This window comes from Sphaeramia orbicularis, chromosome 12 (genome assembly GCF_902148855.1).
Source record: "Sphaeramia orbicularis chromosome 12, fSphaOr1.1, whole genome shotgun sequence".
In the NCBI taxonomy this organism is placed as follows: domain Eukaryota; kingdom Metazoa; phylum Chordata; class Actinopteri; order Kurtiformes; family Apogonidae; genus Sphaeramia; species Sphaeramia orbicularis.
The window spans coordinates 25,010,808-25,023,478 of NC_043968.1; the positions used below are offsets into that span (position 1 = coordinate 25,010,808).

At 39.2% G+C, this 12,671-nt stretch overlaps 1 protein-coding gene across 1 annotated transcript in view; it reads left to right on the forward strand.

The window, feature by feature from the left end:
* The window catches only part of ptprz1b (protein tyrosine phosphatase receptor type Z1b), a 60,463-nt gene that overhangs the window by 41,112 nt on the left and 6,680 nt on the right, over positions 1-12,671 (forward strand). The window contains exons 9-20 of the mRNA XM_030149550.1: positions 2,504-2,688; positions 4,102-4,228; positions 4,325-4,377; positions 4,700-5,203; positions 5,302-5,485; positions 6,335-6,550; positions 9,223-9,367; positions 9,511-9,602; positions 10,049-10,134; positions 12,023-12,119; positions 12,196-12,278; positions 12,381-12,515. Of these exons, the coding sequence (XP_030005410.1) occupies positions 2,504-2,688; positions 4,102-4,228; positions 4,325-4,377; positions 4,700-5,203; positions 5,302-5,485; positions 6,335-6,550; positions 9,223-9,367; positions 9,511-9,602; positions 10,049-10,134; positions 12,023-12,119; positions 12,196-12,278; positions 12,381-12,515 (1,907 nt within the window). The remainder of the gene's footprint in view (positions 1-2,503; positions 2,689-4,101; positions 4,229-4,324; positions 4,378-4,699; positions 5,204-5,301; positions 5,486-6,334; positions 6,551-9,222; positions 9,368-9,510; positions 9,603-10,048; positions 10,135-12,022; positions 12,120-12,195; positions 12,279-12,380; positions 12,516-12,671) is intronic.

Genomic DNA, 12,671 nt, shown 5'->3' on the forward strand with positions numbered 1-12,671 from the left:
TTGATGTACTTGTACTGTACATCAGTAGAGCCCTCAAGAAGTTAGAGGATGACTTTGTGAAATGACAAGTTCATCTACGGTAGCATTTGGATCTTTTTCTTGGAACATCAAGCAGGAATACAAGCGGGAAGTGGGAAAAGCACGTTTGAAGCTTAGATTTTAAAGAAACCACTGACTCAGCTTGCTGTATTTCCTTGGGCAGGGTGGTCCAGAGACACAGGGCTCTTATATTAAAATAGATTTTAATCCTTAGCCTTCAACCCAAGAATCTGAAAGTGGAGTTGAATAACATTAGTAAAACCCTTCCGGTTTATCAGCCTTGGTTATCTGCTCATGACCAGCCAACTGTATTTTAGCACTGAGTTTCAGTTAGAGAAGATAATGAGTTTTGACAGAGATCACAGAAACCTTGTATTGGATGAAACAGTGAGTCTGTTTATATGCACACTAATACTCTGATCATTATCCCATATCTGGAGTAATCAGATTATTCAAGTGATCATGTAAACAGGATGATGTGGTATTCTTCATCAGACAATAAGAGTTATCTGATTATGAGAAATTGGATAAACACACCTGGATTTGTCCCCAATGCTCTGATGTCTTCATGCATGTATACAGGTTAATCTGATTTATTTTGGTCTTTTACATCTGTTTGTTTTGTCTCTTTCACATCTTTGTTTCTCCTGTTTTGAAGTAAGTAGGAACGTTAGACTCTGTATTTAGGTTACCTTTTCTTATGCAGGTCAGCCTTGGTTCCTCAGTTAGTTGAGTTATGTTTGTTATTTTGGCCTTGGCCCACCCCGAACTCAAAGCTGCAGTTATTTACGCATGACATTCGTTCATATTATTTGTAACAAACCTGTGTCCGTTAAAATGCACAAACCTACGTCCTGGGGGTTTCTCTGTGGCTTGAGAGTGAAGGAAGGTGTTCACTTGTTCATGTCATGCACTAGGTTCCTCAAGCCGGGGTATAACAGCATATATTAAAAAAATGTACAAAAAAAAAAAAAGAAATCATAGAAAATGGAAGTGACAGTCAAATTTGAGTAGAAGACAATAATAGGAAGTTTGAGTCTATTGTCATTACATTTGTGGATTTTTTTTTTCTCAATTCGCTTTTGAAGGTTAAGTACAGAATGCCTTTCTCACTTTGCCTTAAATTTTTTTATAGTATTTACATCACATTTTTGGAAGCACAGCAGAGAAAATGTAATCCCTGCCCCAGGGTTTAATCAGAGTAATACATTATTAATCAACGTTTTGTTTTGTTTTTTTATTTTCAAGATGAAAATATTGCCTATCCTCTGTTCCACTGTGTAATGATTACTCTGTCCTCCAAGGTCAGCTTGAACATTCATGATCATTAAAAGAAAATGAAATTATTATGATGTTCTCCATCTTTATATAGTCAACCCACATGTTAGGTGTGTTTTTTGGTTTTCAGGGTGCTCCATTTTGTAGTTCAGCACAATATGTTTGCAGTGGATGCACCTTATTTTAAAGCTAATTTTAGCTTTAGATGGAGTAGGTTGAATGAATTGGTCTGTGGATTTATATTTGATATTTCTTGTTGTTGGTGGTATGGGAGTGAGTTTAGGCTTAATTTAACCTCAGACTGCAGCTGGACTTTTTGATCTGTCTTTGCTGGAATGGGTAAGAGGATATTGAAATTTCATTTGATGGAATTAGATCCAAGAATGAAATTCTCTTTTGGCACGTTCTGGACTTCACTCTTCTTTAAGAGCTTCCTCACATGCATCGTTCTGCATCGTTTCTGTGAGATACAGTACATCTTTGTGTTTTCTGTTGTATTGTATAGGGGTTTGTCATTTGTCACTCTGGTACTGCTGAGCGAGAAAGTTGAGGGTAGTTACCCCGTTCAAAGTTCAATCAGTCTTCCATTACCATAGATAGCATAGTAATATGCAGTACGTGTTTAAAGGTAAAACTCCAGAAGTAAAATACATCCACTGGTTTGCAACATTTTCCCTTTAGAAGGCTGTGTAGTTACTTGATGCGAGAATAATGCTCTTTTTGTTGCCAGTTTTCCCAACATGATAACTGCTCTATTATCAATAGTTCTAAAGGGCAGGGGTGATATATTTTAATTTGACGACAACTGGTTCCTGTGTGTTGTATCATATTTGGAGACATTTCTAACATACTTGTTTGGCCTTGAGGTTACCTTGAGGACTGGCTGTTGCAAGCAAGTTCCTCATTTTCACAGTTTTTATTTTACACCAAAGAGTTGCCACCAAACACATTCCAAACATATTTTCATTAATTAACATATTCAGAAATTCAGAAGTGGGTCATTAACAGATTCATGTATGCAAATACATATACACACGAACTTCTTTTAAATTGCAGTCCTTTTGACGATCATTTTCAGTAACATAACCTGATTTGTTGTGATTTTTGCTGTTCCTTTTTACTTAAAACTGTTTTTCAGTTTTCTTGTAACTTGTTCACTAAAAATGTTTTTTTTTTTCCTTACCAGCCTGCAGCTCAGAGCCAGAGAATGTTCAAGCTGATGCGCAAAACGACACCACCATCGTAGTGACTTGGGAGCGCCCCCGTGTGGTTTATGACACTACGATTGACTGGTACACTGTCACCTATCAGAGGCTACAGGGTCGAGACCAAACCAAGCAGGAGTATAGGACAGATGGAGACCAGGATGTGGTACGAAACAGAGAACGTATTTTTAGTGTTGTACACACACCATTTTCAGCACACTTTTAAATCAATAAAAGGCAGAGATAATAGCTCTGCACTATTCTTTATCCATCTTTCCTACCCAGTTTGACCTGGAGGTATCGATATTGATCAGCTGATTGATAACAATGATCCATCTTTCCCTTCCAACAGTCAGAAAATCACTTAATTTATTCTTAGGTGTATGTACTTATACATTTGGGTGCTTCTGTGAAACTGGTCCCTAAAAACAGGATAGAGGGGCTAAAAATTCCAGATGTAGACTGTTATGAAGCAAGTTTGGAAGCACTTTGGGTCTATTTTAAAAATTAATGTTTATTGAGATTAAAGATAAACTGTTTTTCAGATAAAACACATTTTTATTTGACGTGCGCATACAAAAATCTACGTGTAACACAGACACCGGGTTTCTATAATGAACTCCCACATCTTTTTCTTTCAAGTTTTTTTCCCAATACCCACACTATTACACAGGGCAAATCCACAGACAACTCAGTGATATCAGAGTTTTCCCCTGAAATTATGACTAGTCAGTATTCCAGCAGTGTGCGGATGATTCTGCATGCAATGATTACCCGACATAACCAAGGGAAAAAGGTCATGAAAATTACACGCTACTATTTTTTCAAATATCTTTTTATTCTCTCACAGGTACAGTTTGGGAATCAAAGTAAAAATGCAACGCAGAGTGTTTCACAAAAATGACCGCTGTTGCAAATTCACTAGTGGATTATTTGTGTTTAAATGGCAGGTTCTGCATGTAACGTCAGTGGACACGATGGGTTACACACAAAACCTGAAACGAGACTGAGATTCATGAAAAACCCACATGTCTGGATTAGAAAAACTACTAGGACCGACAAATTTAACACAGTGTCTTCATTTATAGCGATATATAAGACCATTTCCAGCCATGTTTTCCAGATCGAATTCACTGGCACCTAGGTAGCTTTTCCTGTTCCAATTTTGGTCCTATTTTTGGCCCCAATATTTGATTAAAAATTAATTAATTTTGGGATGGCTCAGAGCAAGAGTATAATTTTTTTGCATTTATCTGAGGTCATTAGGTACATCCTGGGGGGAAATATGTCTAAATTTCTCTTTTATTATTGGGTCTAAAACAGCTGGCAAACTGCCAGGTACCAAAATGAACCCAGTTCAATGGAAAGACCCATTTACATGCCAAAATAAATGTATGTGCAGAGCCATGAGCTACTAATGCAACACAAATGAGCATTAGTGGCCTAGTGGTTCTATATATTTTCTAAATGATTTCAGTAGATATTATTTTATGTTACGTATTTATGTAGCCACTGCCTTACATAACATACATTCTCATGCAGCATGTCCTTGATTACATGTGTGACATTATGTTCCCAGGGTGCCATCATATCCAGCCTCCTGGCCAACAGCAGCTATGTGGTTCAGGTTGTGGCTATTTGCACCAACGGACTCAGAGGACGATGGAGCGATCAGATAATAGTGGACATGCCATTAGAGGATCCAGGTACAGTCACATGCAAACATAAACATGGTAAGAGAAACACATTCACATTTGCGGCTGGTACAGTGGGAATTAGTATTTTTTTCTCCTTCGCTTTAGAAAGTGAATCAGATCCTGACTCTGTCTCACAAGACACAGGAGTCAACAGAGAGGTAAGACCGTCACTGCTGCTGATCTGCACAATTCATTTAGCAGAAATAATTTGTACTGCCCTAGTTTATGTTCAATAGACGTAATTATGATGCATATTATTAGCATTATGTCAGTAAAAGATTGTCATTGAGTGTTGAAGAGGAGTACAAAAGGTGAATAGCTTTTCAGCATTTGTAAGAGAGATTATAAAAGAATTACCATATTATTATTCCTGATAGAAACTCATAATGTGTTAGTCCACACTTCATCTACTGAAATGGTTTAATGTCATATATGATGAATCACTTTCTCACATAACCATGTTTAAATGCCTTGTTGTAGGGTCCATCCAAGAACAGATGGGAGAAGGTAGAGAATCAGAACCACCTGGATTTGGTAGTGGAGGACCACAGCCCAGTGGAGGAGGTCCCAGTGGAGCAGACCAGAGTTTATCAGAATCAACCAACACTTCACGAGAACCAGCCTAGAGACCAAACCCAGGCCAATCGGAACTTGCCAGACCAAGCCAGCGCTCGTTCAAGCCCAAAGCCTCCTTCTGAGTCTGCTGTTCTACAGAAAATTCGACTCAACCAGAACACAAAAAAGAAAATAAACAGAAACAAGTTTGAACCTGGTGGTATGGACCAGAACCAGATCCATGATCACCAAAAAATCCCAGCACTCAGGCCATTCACAAATGTGGGTTTTGATGGCAACGGTGCAATCTGGGTAGCTGAAGCAACTGAGCAGCCGGGATTTCTGTTTCCAGTTGCTCAGACCACAACGCAGCCAACACCCCGTCGACAAATCACAGAAGAAGCATCACTGTCAGTGTGGCCTCATCAGGTAGTTCCATGTCTGTTATTTCACTTATTCTAAGCACATTTAAATTCATCATCTCTTCATCCAAAAGGTCTCATAACAGCCCCAATGTTCATTTACAGTCAAGGGATCAGGCTGCACCAGATCAAGCAGGTGAGAGTGGCCCCTCCTCTGCCCAGTCAGAGCTCTTCACCCCTCCTGTGGAGGACATCCAAGTGACAGACATCTTCTATGAAGACACTGTCAACATCTCTCCACTTGAATCCACTGCCTCTTCTGTCACAGTGTCTGGTACTGCTGTGCCAGGTCAGCTTTGATTCTGAAGACTTTTTATTTTATTTTTTTTATAGTTTTTGGCAGTCTTACTGACTAAGAACATCTTAGCTTGGTACTGTGACTACAGAGCTTAGCAGGAAGTTAAGATTGAAATGTTTAAACATATCAACAAAACAGATTTTTGTTCAATAGATGTTTTCCACTAATGAAGGTAATAAAGTCCATATTTTTCTGCTCAGTTTTTTTAGGTGGTGTGTTAATCTTTTAGGGTTTATTTTTTTAAGTCAATTTAACACTGAAACCACTTTTCTGTTTCTTGTGTAAATGGGCAAACGTTCTATAACCCTTCAGTATATTGCAGTCTAAGAGATCTGAGAGATTCAGACCCAACCAGGTATTTTTTCTATGGCACAGAAACAAGATGACAGCTCCTCTACCCTTGATATTTTTGATTCATTTTTCCATAATGATATGACAGGTTGTCTTCTTCAGTCTTTCTTCAAGTTCAATCTATTCGACAGAAGGTAGAAGGGTTCAAATCCTAAAGTTTTTTTTTTCTCTAATGTCTGCCTCCTGCAGCTTTAAATGTTGATAGATGAATTTTAACTAAATGAGCTGTTACTTGTTCTGATATATTGTAAACTTAAGCTGTATATGTTCATATATGTAATACCTTATTACACCTCTTTACTTGATGTACTTAGTTCCCCTACATCATGGCATCTTTATGTTACGTTAGATTGTTTCTTATCAGATATTTTTTTTCTTGTTGCTGTGATATGAAGTGGCAAGCATCTTCACATGCAGACCCATCCATAAAATAACATAGTATCATGTTGTTGCACATCATATATCATATCATCCCACTTTGTCTCGCAGGTGGCAAAGTGGACAAAGAGCTTTCGCTGTCCTCTGAAGACAGAGATGCACAAGGGAACACACTTCTCTCAGAAACCACCTCTGCCCAGCCCTCCCTTTGGATCACAGCTAGAACAGCAACTGCCAGCAACACACTGGTCAACTCAGTCTACAAATCATTCACCCCTTCATCTCTCCTCAGGGTGCTAATGCATACAACCCAACCAATGTTCAACGGTAAGACAAAAGCGCCAGGAAACACTGTCTCGCTGTGTGACCCTGGTTTTCTGCTTGTGCTGTGCATTTGCTTTTATAAGTAGCTGCAAACTGATAATATGAGGGAATTCAGCAGCAGCAGCTTGGTGTAATGAGATGGAGATGGACATAATTGTGGTGGATGGTTGTTTTTCTCCTCTAATGGGCCACTACTTTTCACTTAATCACTGATCATGGTGGTGTGTTGTGTAGCGGTGGTGGTTATGATGATTAGAGTAATAATCTGCAGCTTCCAAGCATGAGAACTGAAATATCCTTGACTCTTGCTCACATCTTTCAGCATGCTACAGCACCACATGAGGTCATTCTTTTTTTCACTCTGTGGAATCTACTTGAATCCACTTAAACTTTTCATTTAGCATTTACAAGTACTCATTTGTTCTGGGTTTGGACGCTTTTATGACTCAAGGGTGCACTCTGGTGGTTGTTCTCTCCTCTGCCTTCTTTATAAATGAAGACTTGATTCTCTCTTGATGGGGACTCGCTCTTCTGTCTTCCCTGGATTAATTTATGACATCTTATTAAACAGGATCAAACTTTTCACTTGTTTCACTTCAATTCATCCTTTTCATTATCCTAAACTACACTTACACACCGATCTACAAAGTGTACTCTCCCATCACATGGCAAGTCTCTTTTCTTGCAGCATATACAGCCACATCCAGGTTTGAGGAGTCAACTGCTGACCTGTCGTCTGGCTTAACAGATCGCTCCCCTAGTGGGGTAATAATCAGACCAGCAAATCATGCCGACTCAACCCTAGAGGAGGAATACACTACTGAAGATTTATTCAGTGTCATGCCTCCATCCGTCAACCCCTCTAATGAATACACCAGTAGTTTCCGTCCTTCTTCTGCCCTCCCTGAAGAGAAGAAGAGTGGCATTATCTTTCATCATAATGGCAAGCCCTCTGAAGAGCTCTCTAAAGTCTATCTGATAAAAGGTTTAGAGGAACTTCAGGTATCCTCCACCTTAACTCCCCAGGATCACATCACCACCACATACTCTTTTCCTCTGCAACCTGATTATGACTTGAATGCCTATAAATTATCAGGTAAAGAAAATGCTACCAATAAGGAATATGGTTTGCCATTCTTGCACAAGAGAGAAGACCACAACTCCACTTCAGTAAAGTCTTTCACTGAGTCTAAAGCTGTTTCTTATAATTCAGAGGAAGCAAACTCAGAGACCTCTGCAGAAGGAAGTGGATCAGGTGACGCGTTCAGTCAGGATTGGGATGGAACAGCTACGGTCAAGCCGGATGTTTCTCCTTTTATAAGATCCTCCATTTCTTTTAATTGGAATAGCACTGAGAAAAAGAAAAAAACAACAGGGACCAAGACGGCAAATGAAACTGGTAACATTAAAGATGCAGCGGAGGAGGAGGAGGAGGGTGAACTGAGTGGTGAGGGAGAAGACAAGATGAGGCAGAGTGGAATACTTGGTGGTGAGAATGAGAGCGTTAGAGCAGTGGTTGGTGGAACAGATCAGAGTGGTAGACAGTTTACAGCCAGTCATAACATGTTGAAAATAAAAGAGAAACACACTGAAGCTGAAACTCAAATAGGAAACACTATATACAGTGAGAGTGGCAGTGGGACTGACGTAGAGTCTCCTATTATTAGCTGGTCTGAGGATGTCAGTGGGTCTGGAGAGGGTGGTGAGGACAAAGAAAGTGACAAAGGAACAGGAAAGATTAGTGATGGAAGAGAAAGTGGGGATGCAAGGGACAAAATTAATGAGGAAGACAAAAACAACGCAGAGGATGAAACAAACAACAGCAGTGATGGGAAACAAAATGGAGACCTGGAGGAACATGTTAAAGAGCGGACCAAAGAGGATGGAGGGGCAGGTGGACTGTTAGTTGTGCCTGGAGAGGCTTTGCAGCACTTCTCAAATATGGATGAATTGTTGATTGATGCTGCAAGAAGTACCGTGTTGGGGCGTCTAGTTCCTTTGCTCAGGTTAACAGACGCAAACAAAGGCACAGAGGAGAAAGTGGAAGGTAAATATTTTGCGAGTTGGTGCTCTTTTCTTTATCCATGAATGATAGAAGCTATATGAAGCAACTGGCTGATTTAAAGGTACAATATGTATCGCAGAAATGTTCTTGATTTAAGAACTTTTGTATTTTCAGTGTGAATGGATCTTCAAGTATCTTAAAAATTCCTGTCAGTAACCATCTTGATCGCCTATATCCCTGATTACAGCTTTAATACTGATTTCTAAAGGATTTGGGCAAACTTTTCCCACAGTGAATAGTATGTTCACTGCATTTACTAACAACCCTTATCTTACAATTGCACAGACAATAACACACAAACTCCAGATAGGCATGTGAATATGTGCTAATATAACATATTGTACCTTTAATAATTTAAAGATGATTACTCTTACAAATGTTTGAGGAGCAACGTTAATAAATTATGGGAGTGCAAACTGTACTGTGTGAAAAAAAAAATCCAAATAAGTTGTTAAAAAGAGGCATATTTTCAGTATTGATTATGTATATCTGAATGTCTGAATATCTGAAATGTTCCTTCCATTCATTAAAGCACTTCTTAAACTGTTTCAAGTGCAGGTTAGATCATAGAAATTAGCTTCAATCACTCTAACACGCTCCTCTCTCTCAGAGGGCAGTAACAGCAGCCATGAGTCTCGGGTCGGACTGGTTGGAGGTGTAGACAAGGAGAAGAGGACAGTCGTTCCTTTGGCTGTTGTCTCCACCCTCACCATTCTCTGTCTGCTGGTGCTGGTGGGAATACTCATCTACTGGAGGTAAGAACAGCCACAGACTCCACATACCAAGTCATGCCCACCTGCCTCAGTTTCACTTGTGTTCTTCGCTCATGTCCTGATTTATTTAATAATAATAAATAAAAATGGATTAGATTAAAATAGCGCTATTATTTGTTTCACAGAAACTGTTTCCAGACTGCTAATTTCTACCCAGATGACAGTGCGTCACCCAAAGTCATATCTGCTCCATCCACACCTTTGCTCCTGGCCTCAGGTAATACAGGAACACAATTAAGGGCCTTTGTCCACAGGCAGCTGCTTTTGTGCTGACAGTGTATATTTTCCATACAAATCCTATATTGCTAAGTGTTTGCAACCCTGAGCCCCTGAGGGTCCTCGGTGCAAAAACACCTTCAGCACACAGGGCTTTTCCACTGCACTCACAGCACTTTGAGTTGAAGAGTTCAACTTTTAGAACAGCGCTGCGTTCATCAAATCGTACTTGTCTCTCACCCCTTACAGTAACCAGTAATAAATACTGAAGTGATGTGGAGGAGGCTTTTTTTAACAACCATAGTAACAATTAGCATATGTCATAAGCACTCTGACAATAAGGTTGATGGTGCTTCCAGTACAAATAAGATGCCTGTAGATGCAGGCCCTGACAGGCTTTTTATAACCTGATGTGTGTTAAGCTGAACATTCACTTCTCTCTTTCAGATGGTCATGAGCCGCTGACAGTGAAGCAGTTTGTGAAGCATGTCATGGAGCTCCACACCACCAACACCTTCTCTAAGGAGTTTGAGGTGTGTGACATAAACCTCCAGGTTTTCATCCATGTTCTTATGGCTTTTTGAGATGGACTCACCAGGGCAACATGAACAGTCACAAAATATCTAAAATCTTTTCTGATTCTCTGATAGAACATTAATGTTAATAGTCAATCAATAGTTCAACCAGTTCCACCAGTGAAATCACATACTTGTGGATTGTGTGTTTAAATAGTTAGTAACTCATCTGTCATAGCTTGTTAATGCTCTTCCATATCTCGATTAACTTCATGATTTTAAGCATATCATTTAATACAGGGTTGATGTGTAGCATCTGTGAACAACCAGCTGTGCAACAGTCTGTCTTACAAAGAATATGTGGTACCAACCATAGCAGTGCTATTTGGTTTCCATGACAACCGAACGCAGAAACATATAAAACCAACACTTAAGACTTGAGGAGCAGGTTTACAGAATCAGGAGACATTGTAAAAACCTGCTCTGAGGTTGGTAAAAACCTCCATGTCTGCTTGTATTAAGTGTGTGTCAAGGTTATAGAAATGTCTCATGAGTGGGCACATCTGCATGACTTTGGTCACCACTGTTTCCTGGCATGGACCATCTGAGTAAGACACACAGATCATAGCAATTGGCACATACACTGCAGCTGTGTAATCTCCAGTGTGCTTGGGTGTAACTGTGACCTTTTATGGCTGCAGCAGCAAATGTAGATGCTACATTTTACATTCAGTTGATTTACATTAACTAAAAAGAGCTCATTCTAATTGAGGCTTCAATTTGTAGAAAGTCTTTTGAGTATTTTAACATGTGACCTAAAAGGACACAGCTCCAAAATTATTTTTTTTCCACTTAGCACCACCTCTCTGTGTGTATCTGAACCCCATATTCCTGGACCTGCACTGACTCCCTGTTTGTCTGTCTGTATGTCTGTCTGTCTGTCGGTCTGTCGTCTTCCCCCCACCCCACTCTCCTTTCACCACCTCCACCTCCATCGTCGTGCTTTGTGCATCCTCACCACCCTCCATTAGATTGTCAAAGAGTCCTATGAGGTAAGACACCTGCCACCCCTCTTCAAATGCAGATACTGTTGTCTTTATTTTTTTTTGCATATCAGGAAAAGTGTTAATTGTTAACAGTCATATCTCCCTCCCTTTTATTTCCCTAGTTGGCTTTTTAATGATAAAGTTGTAGTCGTTTCATAGTCTGCATCATCATAATGTAGACATGGTTGGTATTCATTGTCAAAAATAGATAATGAGCACAGAATAAATGTGATTTTTTTGATTGAAAATATTCTCTCTATGTCCTCTTCCTGGTCCCCCACTATCCACTTTATAACAGTTAAAGCTCATTGACAGACATATGTAAATGTTTATGTTTCACTTGAGTTAATGGGGCTTTATTGTGTTTATCTATAAATATAAATCTATCTATCATTTTCTATACATTTCTAAAACTATCCATGCACATGCACATCTCAGCTCTTAACAGCGAATATGCAAATGAAACCTTTCAGTTACAGTCATGTGTCCATCACAGTTTTACACTTGAATGTGGCACCAGTAGATCACGCATTATATGTTTTTCTTTAGAACAAAACAATAACCTTTTCACATTTGTCTAAAGCAAAAGTATCCCCTTTAACATATTTTTGCTCATACTCTGGATAAATCAAGCAAATTCAGAATAAATTCATGGCTTTGTGATTAGAATTGGAGTTCTAGTTTCTTTGTCTTGCATACACAACTTCATACATAAGTTTTCTACTCTTACTTAGTTAATCATCACATTGTAATATAATATAATAGAAAACAATAAGAAATCAGGTCTATTTGATGCTCTTGAAATGCTTAAAAGTGCTCAAATAACCTAAATGTTACGTGTGTGTTGTGTTTTGTTGCAGGAGGTGCAGGCATGTACTGTGGACATGGGCATCACTGCTGACACTTCAAACCACCCCGACAACAAAAGCAAGAACAGATACATCAACATCTTGGCCTGTACGTCATTTTTCAATGTATATTTATTTATACAAGCTAATAGAGGTGAAGCTGATTGAGATGGTTCCTCTCTTAGATGACCACAGCAGAGTGAAGCTCTCCAACAGTTTAGACAGAGAAGGAAAATGTGGAGACTACATTAATGCGAACTTTGTTGATGTAAGTATATTGCTGTGGTTTTCTGTTGCTTTTTAATGCTCTGTAAAGTATCTACATGTAATTTTGAAATCCTTGGTGAGTTTGTAGCTGTTTGCTCTGCAGGGGTATGAGAGAACCAGGGCATACATCGCAGCTCAGGGGCCTCTCAGAGCGAGCAGGGAAGACTTCTGGAAAATGATCTGGCAGCAGAACGTTGGAGTTATTGTCATGATCACTAACCTCAAAGAGAAAGGACGGGTAGGACTGCTCCAACATTCTGAAACTAACACCTATTTATTTATTTATTTATTTATTTATTTACTTACTTACTTACTTACTTACTTACTTACTTATTTACTTATTTATGTATGTATGGACAGTGCATGTTAATGAACATCTACAACAATTGCAGCT